General features: G+C 33.8%; 2 protein-coding genes across 2 annotated transcripts; both read right to left on the minus strand.

Moving 5' to 3' along the window:
- Positions 1 to 558: 558 nt before the first annotated feature.
- On the minus strand, positions 559 to 1247 carry LOC133308276 (uncharacterized). Its single transcript, XM_061508887.1, has 2 exons — positions 993 to 1247; positions 559 to 915 (listed from the first exon to the last, which is right to left on the minus strand). Exons 1-2 carry the CDS (start codon positions 1164 to 1166, stop codon positions 811 to 813), a joined length of 279 nt encoding a protein of 92 aa, XP_061364871.1. The 5' UTR covers positions 1167 to 1247; the 3' UTR covers positions 559 to 810.
- A 932-nt stretch (positions 1248 to 2179) lies between these two features.
- On the minus strand, positions 2180 to 9426 carry LOC133308339 (uncharacterized). The gene is made up of 11 exons (XM_061508956.1): positions 8419 to 9426; positions 6927 to 7039; positions 6700 to 6819; positions 6486 to 6573; positions 5783 to 5874; positions 5580 to 5684; positions 4497 to 4606; positions 4246 to 4333; positions 4122 to 4157; positions 3930 to 4021; positions 2180 to 3142 (listed from the first exon to the last, which is right to left on the minus strand). Exons 1-10 carry the CDS (start codon positions 9212 to 9214, stop codon positions 3938 to 3940), a joined length of 1632 nt encoding a protein of 543 aa, XP_061364940.1. The 5' UTR covers positions 9215 to 9426; the 3' UTR covers positions 2180 to 3142; positions 3930 to 3937.
- Between the last annotated feature and the right edge of the window lie 11906 nt (positions 9427 to 21332).

Consider the following 21332-nt stretch of genomic DNA (forward strand, 5'->3'; position numbering starts at 1 on the left):
ATCCCACAAATACTTTTTTCAAAGTTAAAACGTGCTTTTAGATCACTCAACAGCCACCAACTTGGTTACCTATCGTTATCCTATCATTACTAATGAAACAGATACATATAAGGCAAAAATTTACATCAATACAATCAGTAACACTTTAATCCATCCAATTTTCCATCGTTATTCTATCCTTAAATCCCAATCTTATCCGGTCAAATTTTTATTCTGTCTGCCATGCCTGTCCCATATGATTTTTTACTTACAAAAATAGGCAACAACTCACCTATCCTATTCCTACATCAATATTAGATACCTTGTGATGCTAAACAACAATAATGCCTACAAGTTAATCTTTTTAGAACAAATCCAAAAAGAAAAGAGTATCAAACCTCTGTTGACAGCATGCTAAGAAGCTAACACAATTTCAAAAAATTCTCCCCCTAATGGACACTCAAGCGAACAGAATATGGATCTGAGAAGAAACAAGTATACCATGTAAAACCCATATTAAAATTTACAATTTTACATGAAAAACACGAAGCAACTCAGCAATCCAGAACAGAATAAATAAAAGCTCACACTTTATATAATAACATTTCAAGAAAATGGGTATCATCATCATCATTATTATTGTTGCAGTTATGACTTTCACCATCCAAAACCAACAACAAAAAACAACAACAATACTATGAACAACAGCTATGGCACAGAGAATCCAAATTGACCCTAAAATTACAATAAAAGAGGCAATGTTCAATCACCCACTTGGGCCTACAAAGATCATGAAGCTGAACAAGATTAACATAAATCACTGATAACACATCAGCTGGAGCGCTTTGAAGAGGACGATACCATATGCCTCCAAAGATAACGCCCACTAGCCATGTCAACGAATGTCCAGAACCCAGATTCTAACGCAGCCCGAACCTGAATCCACCAATCTAGGGTTAATAAAAAGAAAACATTTTTATGAAAATTGAAGCAAAAGGGGGAAATGGGTCAACCTTGGAAGTTCCATTAGAGGAAGGGTTTGAAGAATCTGAGATTTCAGGGTTCTTGGGAAGGTTAGGAACAGCGTCATCATCGTCGACCTTAGGTTGAGATCTGAGGTTTCGGAGGACAAAGAATCCGGCGAGGGTTGCGGACAAGAAAATGAGAATGAGCCTCAAAGGACACATTTTTTTCTCAATCAATCAAATCCTCTTTGCGAAGAATGTGAATGAGAAACGCGTGTCCCTTGAAACAAAAGGGATTAATACTAATTATGTCTTTTAAGGGCTGCATAGTTGATACCCAATAGAAAAGGCCACACATGGGGTTGGTGGCCTCAGATTTAGTCAAATCCTTCAGAAAATGTTTATAATAATAATACTTATCAGAAGTTTAATTTGAGCACTGCTAAACATTTTTGAAAATTTAAGTGATTATTTTAGCTCATGTAGTCATTATCACTATGTCCCCTCCCCTTGTATTTGCTTGGTGCAAGTTAGTAATTTTTGTTTTATTTTTATTTTTAATGATGATAACAGTGACAAATTTTATTTTGCATTTGAGTTGACAGTATTTGATTTATCATGACCAGTAAAAGGGTTCTTCTAGCCATAATTGACTCTGCTTTAATAACATTTTTGATAGATTTGGTTAGGGAAATTTTGGAGACATCGTATTATAGTATTATTCTTTTGCATATACAAGAACCTAAATATGCATTTATATTGAAAAAAAAAGTATACTCGAAATTATTAAGCATTGATTATTAAACCAATTAAATCCGTTTGTAAAATATTGAATAACAGAATCCAGAGGAATTGAAAAAGGAAACATTTTGTATTACTGGAAAATCTTCATGAATTTACAGAGTGTATGTGTCTAAATATATAAGGGCTCCTATAACAGAATCAGCATTCTGTTTCCCCAAATTGTGGTGGAGAGTTGTAACTAACAGTGAGGTGGCAATACAAGGCAAATTGAATAAACCAAATAACAAAAGAACTTAATACAGAAAAAGAAAGAAACGTGACAGAATATGCTAAAATAAAACGACAGAACTAGACCCTCTCGTCCTGGCCCAATATTTGAACATGGCCATTTTAACTTAGTTCCAATAAGATATAAATGTCAATGAGATAACTCAACTGCTTCACTAGATAATATGGTATTCATTGCTTATCCAACAAACCCACTTCTCAGGAAAAACATAAATAAATAGTAACCTTTCAATTGAGTGGAGGGGCGGCTGATGCATCGGAAAAAATCTTGGAAAAAATGTGTATCATTTTAAAAGATGTAAAGTTGTGTCATTTTAAGTGAGAGAAAGAGATAGATAAAAGAGGAGAGAGTAAATAAAAAAATCTAAAAATGTAGATCCCACCTCTTTGTGAAAATGAAAGAATATAAATTATGTCATTTAAAAAGACAAATATTTTTTCCATAAATCTTAAGTCTCAGTGCAACCGCCTATTTATTTTGTGACACATGAATAAAAAATATCACATCATTTGATCGATGTGATATTTTTATTCACGTATCACAAAATAAATTACTAGTTGCAGTGACTTAGTGCAACAGTTGCTATCAAGATTTAGAGCTTAAATTTGGCGCTCCCGGCCCATGGGTGATTGGGTGGGGTTAAGGAGAGAAAGTGAAAGAAAAATTGAGGAGAGAGAAAAGAAAAAGAAGAAAAATAAAATAAAAACCCATGTGTCACTTTCTTAATGGAAGGACCATGAAGGGACAGGAGCATATTAAAAATTTCCTAAGATTTATCCCATACCATGTGTTAGGTTAATTGTCTATGCTGACAAGTGACAACTATGTACTAAGGTTATGTATTTAAAAAAGGAGTGGTGAGCATCCTTATCCGCATGCGCCCATTTTTTTTACCAAGAAAAAATAAATGTTAGTTATAAACAAAAAGTAATGCCCAAAAAGTGTTAAAAATACCAGTTTATACAAATTAGAACTGTGCTTCTTGCAAACGGGAACCAATAAATTCTTAGAAGGCCACTTAAAATCAGGAAATCATGGGACACAACAAAAATTAGGATTGGCGTGCCATGCAGCAAATGAAGTCTGCACCTCATAAAAAAATGAATTCACTATGCATATGTGTCGTCTCAAATGTAAAATGTCCGCATCATCAAAGGAGCATGGCCTGCACAGCCAGAATAATAGCAAAATTGAATGTTGCTGAAAGATATTAGACATGATTACTTTTGATTATAATGTTTTACCAGGGAAAAAAATAAAACAAAAAATAAAATAAAATTGATGAAGGCATGAATGTGGCACCAAAGTACTCACTAAATGGAGTTCCTAATCACTTAGGTGGCTTTTGGCAGATTCTCGGGAAACTGATTTTTTTTAAATTTTAAATTTTCGGATATTATCATAAACTGAATGTAAAAATCCTATTTTTGAAAATCGAGATTTCTGGACAAAAAAAAATTTCTTCTCTACCAAACGCCCCATTGAGGTCATAATTTTTATTCTGCCATGAATACTAAGGAGAAGTGTTTTTGCACCTCCCAATAAACCTGTTAGGATCCATTTATTAACTTTAGCAACTCGCCTTATGTAATAAGATCTTACACAGATCATGTTTAGAACCAATGAGCATGTACCTCAGCTTAGTTCAAATGGTTAAGTGAGGAATTGGATAAAGATGTTAGCTTCAAGTCTTCAAACTTGACGTAGTAACTACTTTCCAAAGAAACAACCTAACCTCCCAACCCCAAAAATATGAGCACATTTAAAGCAAATGGGATCTTCCCAATTCAAGTGTTACTCAGGTGTAAAAGTAGCTGATTTCACAGTGGAAAAAACAGTGCCCCACTATATTTGATTTTACCAATAAAAATGTATAATTCATTATACATAAATGTTACTATGAGCAAAAAAAAACTTGAAACAAAACCCAAGAAAAAAAAAAAAAAACTTACTATATCTTTTATATTTTGACAAATCGAGCTATGTTAGCAAGCACCGTTCTCAAGCTTCGGATGCCAGCTCCAGATTTTGAGCTTACCATCATCTGCAATAGGCACAACGCACAGACACATGCTTACTCCCAAGAATCGTGTCAGAAAAGGTGAAAAAAAATATGAACAAATTTGCCAAAAGAATCAGTTTACCAGAGGCTGAACTACTGATTTGTTCTGTAGGAGACTCTGTGATCCAACATGCAAAAAATTGTTAGACTCATAATAAAAACATTAATTTTCAGATAAAAGGTTAATTTGGATGGCCTGTATTCACCTCCTCAATTTGCATAGCACGTCGTGCCACATCAATTGGGAAAACCACATCTGTCTTAGTTAATACTATTTGGTATTTAGTTTTTGATCTGCAAATTGACATCACCCATCAAATATATTTAGATATATGATACACCCCATTTTGAATTTATATGATCACAATATAAGCTACGTTTATATCCGTAACTTGACAAAGGAAAAAAGAAAGAAAGAACAAATGTGGACGGTACCAATTGCCCATGAATGGTGTACCTTTCCATTAATTCAATTAGTTCATGATCTCTTGGTTTCATACCCCATTTTGTATCAATCAGAAGGCATACTCGTTTGAGACCAACTCTTGTGGAAACATACTCCTTCACCTACAATTAGAGGTTTTCCAGAAACATAATTGATTAGCGCTTAATATATGAGGAAAATGCCAATACATATGATATGACTCCATATACTATCCCAGAGTGAAGAGTAAAGGGAAAAGTAAATGAAGCTAAGACCAAACTTGAACATATGAAGAATGTGTGGCAACAAAACAATATGACATTTTTGTAGAACAACTAACAATCAAGCCTTATCTAGGGTCCTTTTACATGGACCAATTGTCATAGTGGGCAATAATAAAAAAGTTTTTGTACTAGGAAACAACAATTACGATTTTAATATTATCATTATTGACCACGACCACTCCATTACCCACTCTTAGGATAGTCAATTAGACAGAAAGAAAGAAAGAAAGAAATCTTAGGCTTAGCTTAGTATCTGACATCAACATCACACCAAGTTTTAACATTTAAGGACTTGACTGGTGCCAAAGTTTATATAATCATGTTTTGCGCATACGTCAAAGAGGGTGGCTTATCCTCCAAACATTTTGTAATTTCTTCTCTGTCTTAATGAAATACATTATTTATCATAAAAACACAAGGTACCTAAAATGATTTCAATCATCTTCATGGCTTGGTACCTTTAAGTTTTAAATTGGAAGCAGCATACCATCGCAAGAAATTGAGCTCCAGGAAACAATTTATTTAGCTTAGTACACACAAAATCAGTTAACATAAGTAATTTTGCCTTGACATGTTAATAAACAGTCCCAAAACTGAATCAATGTCCCCCAGCCCCACAGGACCTCTTTCTTCTCCCACTAGATCAACAGTTATGAATAGGTAGGTCACAGGCCAATAACCAATTTAGAATGCCAAGTACCAAGGGATGTTTTAATCCAACAAACAAGTGATAATGCGTTACTATGGTATATGATGATACTTTAGAGGCTAAACCAAACTTTTTAAGAAACAACCTGACCACTGAGAGATTAAATTTAATTTCCATACTTACAAGCTCCTCCCAAGCTTCTTTTACTTCTTCTTTTGCATATGCAAACCCATATCCTGGCAAATCAACTAAGTTAAGTTTTGTTCCCAACTTGAAGAAGTTGATTGTCTGCAGAGAATTCATAATTTGTCACATACAATAGATATTTCATCTATCAAGACTTTATCTTTCAAATTTCCACAAGTGCAAACTTTTATGAACCCTACCTGTGTAAGGCCAGGCTTGTCTGATGTCCGTACAACCCCCCATTGTCGAGTGAGTGCATTAAGAAGAGATGACTTCCCAACATTTGACCTTCCTGATAACCAGAACGCAAACAGAAAAATATATTTTAACTTGTTTCTCTTAGCAAGTACATCAATATATATCCCTGATTCTACTATCTACCCAGATTTGTTCACTTGATCAGACCCCTTGAGTAAGACAATGACAAAAACAACCCTAAAGCCTTCTGCTAAGACATTTCTTAAATTTCCATCAATCCCTAAAATTACTGTGTAGGTTCAGTTCATAGCTCTAGAATGGCACCCTCATATGTAAGTGCTGATATACAAAATATACTGCATCACAATGAATTGACTACAGTTCTACAAGTCTCTTATAAGTTATTACGACAAAGACAACAATAAAAATGGCAGCCTAGCATGAGACTCCAACCATTTTGGGTTTGGGGAGGATCAAATGTATGAAGCCCCGTGAACGGAGATGCTGTTTTGGTAAAACCTGTGACCACCAAGCAGCAACCTTACCACTACACTAAGGCTCAACAATAATAATTGAATTAATTATAAATATACTATTATTACCCCAACCTAATAAATGCAACAATGCCATAATATCATTAAGTAAACCAAGAAAACAAAGGAATAAAGAAATAAAGATGAAATGACTGGTGGTTTGAAACCTTACCAGCAAATGCAATCTCTGGAAGATTAGGAGGTGGAAATGATGATGAGACCTTTGCAGCAGCAAAAAACTCAAATTTATTCCTAAAAATCTGTCTCAAATAATCAGAACAGAATGTCAACATTAAGAAGGAGAAGAAACAATAGTTAAAAGTAATAGCATTGCTTATTCTAAAAGTGTATATTATAGTTTTTGAACGCATTATACAGCCACATACATTTTCTTCAATTCTCTCTCTTTCTGAACTGGTAGAGAAGGGAATATTATCTAGTGGTGCAGAAAGATCTATATTGTAGCCTGCCCTTCTTAAGTCAATCATGCGTCTCCTGCCCAACAGCTGTGAATAATAACCATAGAACCAGAAATCAAAATACCTTCACGAACGACAACAATGGAACAACATAATCAACACAACAAGCAAAAGTCCCTGCTCATACAAATTACATTTTTTTCCACAAAGGAAAGTATTGCAGGGCTAGGCTGTATTGCACGGAACTCAGCATTTTTGGACATTTTGGGCTCTTTCTCAGACTCCTTTTTCTTCTCTTCTGTACTTCCTGAAATTAACTTAGGGAATCAAAGGGAAGAAATCCTCAAGGTACTCATGTAGACCATAAAAAGCATACCATTCGAGATAAACAAGCATTTGCTGATGTGTTGCAGACAAACAGTGTCGAAAGATAGTTAGCATTTGAACTTCAAACAGAAAACATAAATGTTCAGGGAAGGACAATAATCTGGTGTTTCTATCCCTTAAATGATAGCTCTTCTTGTGCATCTTTCTATTAACTTATAAATTGAAAATACAGATAATACACAAAGCAGATATTAAGCATGTGGTTTGGTTTCAACCTTCAACCTCATCCAAAATTATAATAAGGGTTTTGTATCTATAATTTAACATGACCACAACAATTTTCCTACACACATAACATTTTGTGGGACCCACAATTTTTGAAACCAAAAAAAAAAAAAAAAACTCTGGCACGCAAAACGAATCTCTATAACATAACACAATCACTTTTCCTACAACATAACTCTTATTAAACCCTTATAATAATTGATTTATTGGCACACTTAAATACCTAAAATAGTGTTTTTAGTTTTGCCGTAAATCTGCAAATGTAATTTAGCTTAGTATATATAAATTTCATACTTATATTTCTCAATACACAATTAACAGATTAGATGCTCTGCTCACAGGAGAGTAAAATCGAGGGTGTACAGACTACAGAAAAAGTTAAAGCAGCTCCAGTGAAATATTAATTTAATTTTGCCGTTTGTGCTCATGAGAAAGGTGAAAGGTGGTATGAATAACATAAACCTTCTTAGCAATACTAAATAAAAAGAACTTTATTTTTCACTAGTAATTTATTTTTCTTGAAGGGCCGGCTTGGCTCAGCGGTAAGCTTGCTTGCCGTGGTGTGTCAGGTCGCGGGTTCGAATCAGCCTCTCTGCAAAAAGCAGGGGAAAGACTGCCTAGAGTATTCCCTTCCCCAGACACTCACGAAGTGGGTATTTGAACTGGGTCGGCCCTTTAATTTATTTTTCTTCCTATAACGCATGCCATTTAAACCGTTTTTCATATTGTCACAAATTTAGAATTATACAGTTGTTTTTGTCTTCTCTAAATAAATGTAAACCATTGTCTCAGTATAGCTGTAAAACTCAGCTCATGGCTACCATCATTCACATATCTTATACACCAAAGAAAAGGGTGTTCGATTACTAACACTATTGAATTATTATGAATTAAAACATACATTAATTACCATTTACAAAAACTTACAATCATTACCAAAGTTCTCCCTATCACCGGTATGATTTCACAATACATTTTAGAGTTCCTAAGGCAAATATAAGCATAAAAACAAATAAAATAGAAATGTCAAACAGCACCATTGATTATGCAAATGGAGGAAGAGAAATTACTAACCATTAACACCAATGCAATCATCTAGTCTCTTGTTTGAGATATCATGTGGGTCAATCTTTATTATCCTTTTCTTCTTCTTTGGCCGATCATCTAGTACCTCAGCATCATCATCCATTCCACCTTTATCTCGGGCTCTTTTCTTGGAAGAACTTGAAGGATATACAATTTCATGGCTTTTCCCCTTGCTGAATTCACACTTCTTTTCTCTATTTTTCTTCATTAAACCACTCCCATGATCATCTGTCCCAACAAATCCCATTCTACCAACCTCCTTTGCCTTGGCTTTTTGTTTAACAGTAGCTAAGCCAGCATTTTCCTTCTTGTCCTTCACATCATGAGTATAATGCTTGCCTTTGGAGCCTGCATTCCTTGATTTACCAGGAACCCACATTGTACGGTGGTTGATTTTCCCTTCAACATGTTCATCTCTCACCTTTTTCTCCCCTTTCTTAAATAAAGTTTTCTTCTTGGAAGATGCTGCTACACCATTCCATAACTTCTCATTTTCATCCATTCCCTCCTTAGCATACACTCTCTTATTCCTCCCATAAGAATCCAAAACTCTCAACTTTCCTCTCTGACGAAACCCCCTTCCACTCCTTTCTTCACCTGATTGCATTCCTTTAAATTTCACCCTTTTCTTCAAGTTCACCTTAGACCCATTTTCTCTATCACAAACCCCATCCTTGTCATAAGAACTTTCACCCTTTCTAGTTCTAACAGAGTTCCTGGAAGTGCTCACTGAAAGTGTAGGCCTTTTTCTAAGCCTCTGCCTTAAAATTTCCTCAGTGGACATTCTTCACAATTTCAACACTCTCTTACACTTCCTCAACAATCTCAAAACCCCTCACAGAAGCAAGAACACCCCCACATGAATTTTAAATGTAACAAAGCAAATAACAGTTTGAGTTCACTGAATAAGAGGGTTTAGAAGAACAAAGAGCAAGTTGGCAACGTCATGAAATGGTTTAGGCAAATGATAAAGTTCGAAAACTACGAACTATCGGTGAAATTTTGAGAGAGGAGCTTCCTGGTTGTGGAGGCAGTGAACCTTGTACACATTTTGGAGTGAACAAAGGTTTTATGTTGAGTAGGTTGAGAATGTCAAATGTCATGGGCCCTTGTAGTACCAACAAGATAGACTGGGCCTTCTTAGTTTTTGGGCCTGCTTATACATCTTGATTCTTAACTTTTCACTCACTTTTTTTTATAATTTTTTTTTTATAATAATGGTACTAAAGTTAGAATATATAATTTCCATATAAATTACTTAAATATGTTAGAGAGGATAACGTCTCTAACATATTTAGGGACACTGATCAAAGTGTCACGCTTAGACAAAAAATTACCAGACTGCTACGTTAACTGTAAATTTTGTCAAAATGTCACGCGGCATAGTTCGCTACACAGTGTAGCGAATTATGCATGCAAGTAATTCGCTACACAGTGTAGGGAATTTCTCAAAATTTGACATGTAGCATTTTTGGTTCTAACGTGGCATATTTCGCTACACTGTGTAGCGAACTATGCCGCGTGGCATTTTGACAAAATTTACTGTTAACGTGGCAGTCTGGTAATTTGTTTGTCCAAACGTGACAAAATGATCACTATTCCACATATTTAACGTCTTGCCTTGACAAGGTTCAATGTAGGGTCAGAATTAGACCATGACAGTTGGATTGGGAGAGATAAGTAAAAAAATTGTACCCTAACTAACAAATATAATTTTTGCCCTAATGGTAAGGAGTAGCAGACCCAAAAATTTATGAGGGGGGGCAAAATTTTTAACAAATCCAACTTATAGAATTTCAAATAAGATATAATTTAACAAGTATGCTGAATTGACGATTTTAACATAGGTTGTTTCATTGTTATGTGCCCATGTCAATAGTGAAAAGTAGAAAAATCACAATCTAAAATCAAAAAACATGTACAAACAGTTACAGAAAATGAAATATACTATATATTTTTTTTAGGGGTATATACATGTTTTTTATTTAGAGGGGGCGGATGTCGGTTGGTAAGCATTCCATCCAACAAAATCCACCAATTGTAATAGCTTAGAAATTATTGCTTCTTTGCAGGCAAAAAAAAAACTAATTGGATTTAATTAAAGTTGTTAATGAGATTAATATTAGGATTAAGAAAAGAATCAAAGCTTTGTAATGTTTTTTTTTTTTGTATAACTTGTAATGTTTAGAGAATTTTCTATAAGACCTAAAACCAAACTTAATTCAATCTCTTAGATGTGATCATATATTATTAAATTGATAATTAATTTAAAAATACATTTATAATCTCTATTTACACTCTATCTTATTATGACAAAATTTATTTAAATTTAAATTTAGTATTTTTTTCAACTGGTTCAAATTGATATTTGATGTATTTAATTTAATCACAAACCAGCTTAAATTAATTTGCGTTAAATTAATTTTTGATTTTCAATTAAACATCCATACTATATAGAAAAGCCTCTAGAACACCACCCGCCCTTTACTGCTTCACACATCTTTCACGTATACGCTTCATAAAAGCTTCTCGGACACAGTGGCACCTAGGATTTTTTATAATTAAGAACAAAAACAAAATTCTTAAATTATAAATATTTTTAAGAGCGGGGCTAACTATTAGTAGTAATAGCTTATTATTATTTAAAAAATATTATTTTACACATAAAATAATATAAAAATTAAAATTTAGAGAGGGCGCCTGCCAATGCTAGATTGCTAGCCTTAGCCTTCCCTCATTCCACCCCTACTCAGACACAGGACCTCTTTTTAGACAATGTTGGCATTGTTCAAATGAAATATCTACTGAAAATTCTAAATATTAGATGTTTCTTCGTTTAAAACAAAACTAATACAATAAAAAATGGGATAGTTGTATTTATTACCATTTAAGACGTATCACTATTATAATTTTTTTAATTATCGTTGAATTAATTTGAAATTAACAGTTGAAAAAGAAAAAGAACAAGAAAATAACTACCATTGATTTCAAATTAGTTAAACGATAACCGAACAGTTTGCAAGAGTATCAAGGTTGAAATTGCACTAAGTATAATCTTTCTCCTAAAAAATATTCAAAAGTTTAGAATCATATAAAATAAAAATTGAATAAAAAATTTAATGAAATTTGATCCGTGAGATTCATTTTAAAAATAAATCCAATGTAAACCAAAACCAAATTATATATATGGGAATTGTTTTTGTTATGTAACATAACATAAAAATAAATTTCCTACTCTCACAAAAGGAAGAGAGAGGAGAGAGAATAAAAAAGAAAAAAATTTAAAGTGGGTTCCATATAAAATTTGTGTGTGTAGGAAGATAGTTTTATGTTATGTAACATAATAAAAATAATTCCCTATATATATTGCACAAGAATTTTGTTCACAAAGAGTGCTGGCTATGTTACGAAGTAACTGTTATGTGCTCTGATACTACATTATATCATGTTATTGTATTGCTGTTAAACTGACTTAGTCTTTGATAGTTATTTGTATTTGAATTATTCTTCTACATTTAGTAACCGTAGGTAGTGGTTAGGGATAACAAATTTAAATACGATTCGCTGACACAATACGAAAAATCCATATTGAGGTCAACTCGTTTTATAATTTGTGTCATATTCTTGTTAGTAAAAATTAACACGAAAAAATTCGTGTAATATTGCGTATCAACTCGTAAATTTGAAATTGACTCACTTTAATCTTCATACAGGTTATTTGTGTCATGTTGTAGACAAGTTGTTCGTGTTCTATCATATCATGTCAACCCGCATAATAAAATAATAAATGACACACTTTGAGGTTATGAGTTAATTGTTGGAATTTATATATATATATATATATATATATATATATATATATATATATATATATATATATATTGTGTAGACAATATATTGGTTATGAATAAGAAGTTTGGTAGTGAAAATGTGTGCCTTTTCGTCGACAAACAGATGTATCTTTTCATCCTAAACGATGTGTTGTTTCATCCTAACGGACATGTTGTTTCATCCTAACGGACATGTTGTTTCATCCTTGAATGGGTGTCTTTTCGTGTTGAACGAATGTGTCTTTTCGTGTCGAACGAATGTGTCTTTTCGTGTCCAACGGATGTGTTGTTTCGTCGTCGAATAGGTGCCTTTTGGAACGTGACTTTACGTTGTCTATAAATAGACACTGACACCTTCATAAAATGGATCCAATTTTCTGCACTGAAACTCTGCCGGAATTTTTCTCCTTCCGATTTTGCATATTCCTTTTCATACTCCGGTGTGATTTCCTCTGGCATATTGTTGTGTTCGTTTGGGCTGTTGATTGGTAGTGCCGCCATTCTTCAGACGAAATCCGTTCTATCCTGGGAGACAAGTGTCCATCAACCTTGGGCATCAGTAAGGGGGCAAATTGTCTTAAGGAGACACGTTCTGTGGGCTCGGATTTATTCCTCTAATACTGCATTTTTCATTCTTCCGACTCTGTCTGTTTCACACATATCAAGTAAGTCTGTTTTTAATATTTTTAATTGCACAGTGACAATTCTGATCATCTACTCCCTTCTAGTTTATTCATGGGTTCAAACCTCTTAGTGATTTAACATCACCCACTGTCTTCAATAACAATCTTAAGACAATTTGGTGTTTTGAACCTGTGATCAGTATATTCTGTTTTTTATTTTATATACTGTTTCTGTTTAGTTTACTGTGTGATTAATTCTTGTATGATTAATCTGTGCAATTAATTAATCTGTGTGATTAATTTCAGATTCTGTTTGTGTAACAGAAATATTGAGTGTTTGATTTGTAAACATTCAAATGGGAAATATCTATTTTGATATTTTATAAATAATATGTGATTTTAGTTTTGATCAGGATCGATTTTTCATGAATATTCATCTATTTGAATATTGGAAGTCATGTGTTTTAATTGGCATCTTGATTTGCGTATTCAAGTATAGGTTTTTTTATTAATAATATACGATTGTCCTATTACTTGAATAGCGATTTTTTGTTGTTGAACCGATACTGTTTTTCTTTTGGTGTACACGTTGTTGTTTTTTCTTTTCACAATGTCATCTCGATTGTCGTGCAATTTGTTTTCTCAAAAGTCATGCACCGATTTTGATTTTGATAATATATATGATCAAAATTGCATGGCGAATAATGGCTAGTGTGCTATAGTTTGGATACAGGTTTTCTTTTTGATTTTGAGATATATTACTTGTCTCGATTTTTGTGTCCATGCATATTGCTTTTGAATGGCATGTGAAATTTTCAACACTGTACTCTCGAATTTTTGTACAAAGATTATTGTAATATTGGGTTTGTCATATTGATTTTGAATAGTGACTTCTCGAGGGTCGTGCCTTCATTTTGGTTTTTTGATCAATTGTTGGTATCTTGTACGCTACTTGATATACTTCTTTGATATTGATGCACATTTTTTGATAGCCTCTTGTGTTTTCATTACGGATAAATCTGTAGTGAATTATTGCATCGGTTGAAGTGAAAAAATTGGAAATTCTGGATCTATTCTTTTATACATGGCATCATGTATTTTTAATGCATATAGACATTTATTTGAAAGCATCGTTTGGTTACATTTTAGTCGGTGGTTACTAAAGGAAACGTTACATTGTGTAAATTTTAAAATAATGAATGTAACTGCAACCCATGAATAACGGTATACTAAAGTTGATGCATCGAATAAATTTCATGATGACATATATTGATGTATATGTTAGAAATGACATGGATTTGTTGTCATTTAATTGTATACGGTGCACTTAATAGATTTGATGATATATTATCGCATTTGATATCTATTAAGTTGTAATTTATATACTAATACAATGCCATGGCTTTATGTGGTTTGTGTGGCTTTATTGGAATTGGAATTTATTATTTGATATTTGTTTTCATTTGGCTTTACATTGCTGTATGGCTTGATATTGGCTTTGATTGAATTTGTAGTGGGGCCACTATTATGGTAAACCTAAGATGGTATGGATTTAACTTTATTTTTAGGGCAGTAAAAGCCATAAATAATGTATTTTAAATGCATGCTTGTTGTTCAACATGTTTTGTGCTATACGTACCTGACCACATGTGAGCTACGATAATGGCATATATAGACATATAAGTTGTAGGCTTTTACTGCATGTCTTTAGAATCCCGAATAGTGTGGATTTGAATTTTTTTTTACATTAATGCAATTGATGAATTGGAAAGAATGAATGTGCAAACTTTTGAAATGCTATGGCAAATTTTTATCTAAAATGCACGACAAGTCTTTATGGAATGCATAGAACTTGATGGCACCAAGTTTATGGTGAGATATATTCAATTTTTGTAGAGTCATAAAGTCTCTTCATATATGTTTAATGATTTTGATTTTATGATAGCCAGTGATAATTCTTTCTTAATTCCACTGTGTTAAAGATGGATATAAAAGTTTTATGTCCAACGAAATTGATATTATATATGTGCATTTTTTAGAATATGTATTGAATGCAATGTTGCAAACAATACATAATAATTATGTTTTTGCATGAAAGAAAAATAACTTTGAGCATGCAAAATGTGAAATCTTAAAATTCTCTGTGTTTGCAAAATATTTTTTGCATTTGGGAATTAAAGCATGATAAATTCCTTGATGACCAAAGTGGTCAATATTGAATTTATTTAATTCCAATTTATATGTTCTATTTCTAATGTCATAAATGATGTGATGATTGTGTATCATTTTATAGTTAAATTAAAATTTATTATTTGGTATATGTGTTATAGCCAAACAATGTTTAGTAAGAAAAATAAATGCTTAAGGAGCAATTGAGGGAGAAATTATGATGATCCTTCGAGGAGTTCTGTTTGGAGTGAAGTATTGTACACCAAATGATTGCTCCTTATGCTTCACAATCCAATGGGATTGCTGAGAGAAAGACACAGACATTAAATAAAATGATCTTGTTGATGTCTGGTTTGTGGGGGAAAGTCATTTAATGACAAATCATATACAATCAGTAAAGTACCCCACAAGAAAATTAAAAACATGCCCTATTAAATGTGGAAAGGTAGGGAGCCTACCTTAAATTATCTTGAAGTGTGGGGGTGCTTGGCTAAAAGGTTGAAAATCGGACCTAAAACCGTGGATTGTGTATTCATCGGTTATGCACTTAATAGTAGTAAAAGGCTACAGGCAACGTGAAGGTCTTGATTATTTCGATACTTATTCACCTGTTACAAGGATCACATCCATCAGGATGTTGATCGCGGTAGCTGCATTGAATGGATTAGAAATACATCAAATGGATGTGAAAACTGCCTTTTTAAACGGCGACCTGGACGAAGAGATATATTTAGAACAACCTGAAGGTTTTGTTGTTCCAGGACAAGAACAGAAAGTTTGTCGCTTAATAAAATCCCTTTACGGGTTAAAGCAAGCTCCGAAACAATGGCATGAAAAATTTGACAAAGTTATGTTATCAAATGGTTTTCGAATTAATGAATGTGACAAATGTGTCTATGTTCGGAATACTGAAAAAGGTTTTGCCATTGTCTGTCTTTATGTAGACGACATGTTGATCATGGGTAGTAATAATCAAATGATTAATGATACTAAACAATTACTTAAAAGTAAGTTTGAGATGAAAGATATGGGGATAGCAGACGTTATCCTAGGAATTAAAATCCATAGAACATCTGCAGGGTTGGCATTATCACATGCTCACTATATAGTTAAGGTTCTTGAGAAATTCAAGAGTTTGAATATAACTCCTGTGAGGAACCCTGTAGATTCTAATTTGAGTTTATTAAAGAACACTGGTAAAGCTACAGCACAAAAGCTATATGCTCAAGTGTTGGGAAGCCTTATGTATGTTATGAACTGCACCAGACCTGATATTGCTTATGCAGTAAGTTTGTTAAGTCGCTTTACCAGTAATCCAAATAAGAATCATTGGAAAGCTATGGTAAGAGTTTTGGGATACTTGAAGTATACTCAGAATTATGCTTTGCACTACGAGAAATACCCCGCGGTTATAGAAGGGTATTGTGATGCAAATTGGATCACCGGCTCTAACGACACTAGATCCACAAGTGGATATGTGTTCACCCTTGGTGGAGGTGTTGTGTGTCTTGGAAATCGTCCAAGCAGACCTGCATTGCAAGGTTAACCATGGAAGCAGAATTTATTGCTTCAGATAAAGCCGGTGAAGAAGCCGAATGACTTCGTAATTTTATTGAGGATGTTCCTAATTGGCCAAGACTGGTACCATCTGTATGCATACATTGTGATAGCCAAACAGCTATTGGAAGGGCCAAGAACGTCATGTATAACGGTAAGTCTAGATACATACGTCGTAGACATGATACCATAAGACAACTACTCTCGAATGGAATGATTTCAATTGACTATGTTAAGTCTAAGGAGAACATAGCGGATCCGTTAACCAAAGGGATTCATAGAGAGTTGGTCGAAAATTTGTCGAAAGGAATGGGTTTAAGGCCTATCAATTGTTGAGCATTGCGGTAACTCTACCTAGAAGAGTGGAGATCCCATGAACTAGGTTCAAAGAGACAACTAAGTGATGGTCGACTGTTCAAACACTGTGGAGTTTTTAAACTCATACTCATTCCTAAGACAAGGCAGTGTATTTATGAGGGTAAGCACTTAGGCTTTTAATGATTTCTTAATCTGTTGTGTTCAGATGATGTATAGTGAGTTACATCACAAGAAATCACCTATGTGAGTGTGAAGTGAGGGCCGCTTCTATGAGAATTTTACAAAGGCCGATTCTCTAAAACACTCGCAGAACCGGGCAGGTGTCCCACGGCCAAAATGGGCGCAACAAAGGACCAACAATGCTAGAGAAGCAATTGTGTGACTCCTATTGTCTAGGTATACACTAAAGGTTGACGGTTCAAGTTGACCTAGACCACCGATTGACCGAGTATATCCGATAGGTTTTCACTAGAGAAGGTTCAAAGGTAACTCCACCTATCTCGATGCAGTTGTTTCTCGTTGAGGAAATTACACTCTGCATTTATACTCTTATGCATTTTTTGTCACGATGATTTGACTTCTTATCCATGTGGGGGATTGTTGGAATTTATATATATATATATATATATATATATATATATATATATATATATATATTTATATAAATTGTGTAGACAATATATTGGTTATGAATAAGAAGTTTGGTAGTGAAAAGGTGTGCCTTTTCGTCGACAAACAGATGTATCTTTTCATCCTAAACGATGTGTTGTTTCATCCTAATGGACATGTTGTTTCATCCTAACGGACATGTTGTTTCATCCTTGAATGGGTGTCTTTTCGTGTTGAACGAATGTGTCTTTTCGTGTCGAACGAATGTGTCTTTTCGTGTCCAACGAATGTGTTGTTTCGTCGTCGAATATGTGCCTTTTGGAACGTGACTTTACGTTGTCTATAAATAGACACTGACACCTTCATAAAATGGATCCAATTTTCTGCACTGAAACTCTGCTGGAATTTTTCTCCTTCCGGTTTTGCATATTCCTTTTCATACTCCGGTGTGATTTCCTCTGGCATATTGTTGTGTTCGTTTGGGCTGTTGTGTTGTATCATGTCAACCCGCAAAACAAGCAAGTCATGTTTGTGTGAAAGATTTTAACTTGATTTCAAATCTGTATCGTGTTTATGTTAAGCATATTTGTGTTCATGTCGAATTCGTGTAGTATCGTATCGACACGAACTATCACACCTAATTATGGTGGATAGTTATTAGTATAATGTTAGTGGACAATTACTTCTGAACCTTGTCCTTTTATTTAAGTCATTTTACCTATTGAATGGATATACAGATAATTTTAACCCTTAAGCAGTATGTTTGAGGCTAGACTTCCTCCATAAAACTAATTCCTATTTCATTGTTGTTGTTAAGTTGTCAAAATAGGTAAAAAGGTGTAGGATAAGCCCTTGTACATGGGCTTTTTTACTATACCAATGCGTTTTTTGAAATATTTCACATGCTTAGTTCTTTTTTTTTTTCTTTTTTTTTGAATATCTTGTTTAGTTCTTTAGTCAAATGTATTATCAGACTAATGCAAGAAGACGCGCATTAGGTGACTACGCGTATAGTGTGGAACAGATGGTAGAAACACGCTACTATTTATGCCGTGTAACGCCGTGTCTGATACGCATCTCTGTGCCCACCATGTCTGTGTCAGCGTATTCACATACTAATCTTGTGGTTTGTCTTTATCTTAGAAGTCGGACCTATCAAAGGTCATTTCATCATAAATGTTAACTATCATGTTATGCCACGCGTCTTTCCCTGATAAGTCGTGATCCTTTCATATGACGCGAGGCGAAATCATACAACTTTTCAAAATTCGAAATGCCAATGGTCATATCATCATTATCTTTTCAGTATAACTCTTCACTTATGCCTTCTTTCTTTCTTCTTTATTTCCTCGCTTGTAACTTCTTTCTCTTTTTTTTATCTTGCTTGTTCTGGTTCTTCCTTTAAGCGTTCTCTTTGACGATCCTAACCGGGTTAATGAATCCAAAACAAATATATTTAAGATATAATAAAAAAATTATATTGATTAGATCTGTGCACTTTTACTTATAAGCTAAGGGAAAAACACTTCTCCTTTCACTGAAAGAAGTGTCTTCTCATACTACAGACAGTTCAATTTCTGTACCACAAATTTTTATTTGTTTACTTTTTATAAAGGAAAATTGTTTTCTCCAACTGTAGGAGATAACTATCTCATATCACAGAGACATAAAAAGACGTGCCTGCAATATTTTTCCTTTTTTATTTTTCTTTAATTTATGGGCTCCACATTTCTTATTAGTGTAGGAAAAAAAACTTCTCTCATGTTAAATGAGAGAAGTATTACCCTTTTATAAAAGCTAGCAGACCCCACCTCATCTATCTTTGCGAGAAATGGAGCTCCTCTTGCCTGCAAAGAAATATAATCCCCATAAACTAAACTAATCCAATTCAGAATTATCGTACCATACAGGGAACATCGACTGCCCCATTCTATGCTTACGTTGACATTAGTGACCATTTAGACGAGAGAACTTTCAGTACTCCAGGAACATATGCTCCTTCCATTAAAAAGATGACACATGACTTAATTTTTTTTTCTTTCTCCTTTGTACACATATCACATTTTCTCTCTTCGATTTTGATTGATTTGCCCCACTGAATCAATGATGTTACCGGAACACCTTAAGGGGGTGTTTGGTTAAGGAGAAATTTTTTGAGTACTAGAAAAATGTAATTGATAGGGAAATGGTTGAAAAGTGAGTTTGGTAGGAAAATATAAAAGAACTTGTTTGGTTGAGTACAATTTTACCAGGAAAATTAAGTGAAATTCCTAAAGAGTGTGTTTGCTGAATATAAAATATTGATGGGAAACTAATTGAAATTACGAAATTATCCTTTTAAAAATTGCCCTTTATACTGACAATTGTCCAAACGGTAATATCCACGCAGCCTCAGCAATCCAAGTTCCAGCAGGTTCTCTTCAGAGGTGGCCTTACCTTACTTGATAGAGCTAAACCCCAAAATCAGCGGCAAGGTGGAACTTTCTATCAACGAACAAATCAGTCAAAGAAGCTAAAAAATAGAGTAATGGAGAGAGGTGAGGTAAAATGAATGTTCATAATGAATCTCGCCAATCCAAAGAGAGTCGTGACCAACCTGTTTTCGATATCTCGGACTGATCCTTATATAGACGAACATATACGCTAGCCACGAGCTGTAGTAGTAAGCAAGAGGTTGACCAGTGTGAGGGGTAATACAGTCACCCATTTATACCACTTTTGTCACTTTTTCAACTTCTCCAGTTTTTACACAAAATACCACCTTCTAGGAAGCAATCTGTAAGAGTGATTTTCAAACAAATCACACACAATGCAAGATAGATGGACAACAAGGAAAGATGGGTAAAAAATGAAAATCAGTAAACCAAACATGGAGTTACTAGAATGCATGCATCACTTCCCCAAATTTTTTTGACAAAAACCTGAAACAAACACCACCTAATAATTTCGCATTTAGACCTAGGAACAATCCATAATACAAGGATAGCCTGGACTGATAAAACCACAAGAGACATTGCACGTGAACATTAACACCTGCTCAGTGAAATGGAAAAACATCATTACGAGAATACAAAAGGTGGTTGTTAAATGAAATACAATAGTAGGATGACATTAATATGTCAAAAATTCTATCTCTTTTAACATTTATTTTCTATTTTTATTACAAAATGTTATCATCACAAACACTTAATTATCCTTTACTTGTAAGTATTCTAATTCATAATCATTTAGACCAAGCCATCAATATCATGTCACCTCTGGAGCAGAAAACTGGCTACTAAATACACCATAACAAGAATCACTAATAAATGCATTTCATTGCGGAATAATGAAATTCCAAATTCCAACCTTCTCATTTTTTATTTCCTTGATAAATTTTTTTTACACATCCTATTCACAACCTAAAATGAAAATGAAAAAGCGTACACTGAGATATGCAAAACAAAATTCCGTGGGCTAACGAGGAAAATTAGTCCTCTCCCTTTAACCCTGTAAAAATGCAAAGTTAAGCCACCAACATTATACTGCATTTTTTTTCATAAAAAACAAGAGGTGAACTCATTTCTATTATCCACACATCTTTCCCCATCCTTTTCCACTAAAAAAGAGAGAGTAAAAACATAGTCTATTATTAATTCGTAGGATTCGTTTTTTGTGATCTCATATGATAAGAATATTTTTTTACGCACAAAAATAAGTGTGAATCCCACGCTTAAAAAAAAAAAAATCACAGAACCAGATCCTTGTTACGAAAATAAACAATATCATTTCTGTTACATAATTCTTATATTTCCCT

Source organism: Gastrolobium bilobum, unplaced genomic scaffold, assembly GCF_033153095.1.
Source record: "Gastrolobium bilobum isolate Gb01-03AN ecotype WA unplaced genomic scaffold, APGP_CSIRO_Gbil_v1 utg41985, whole genome shotgun sequence".
In the NCBI taxonomy this organism is placed as follows: domain Eukaryota; kingdom Viridiplantae; phylum Streptophyta; class Magnoliopsida; order Fabales; family Fabaceae; genus Gastrolobium; species Gastrolobium bilobum.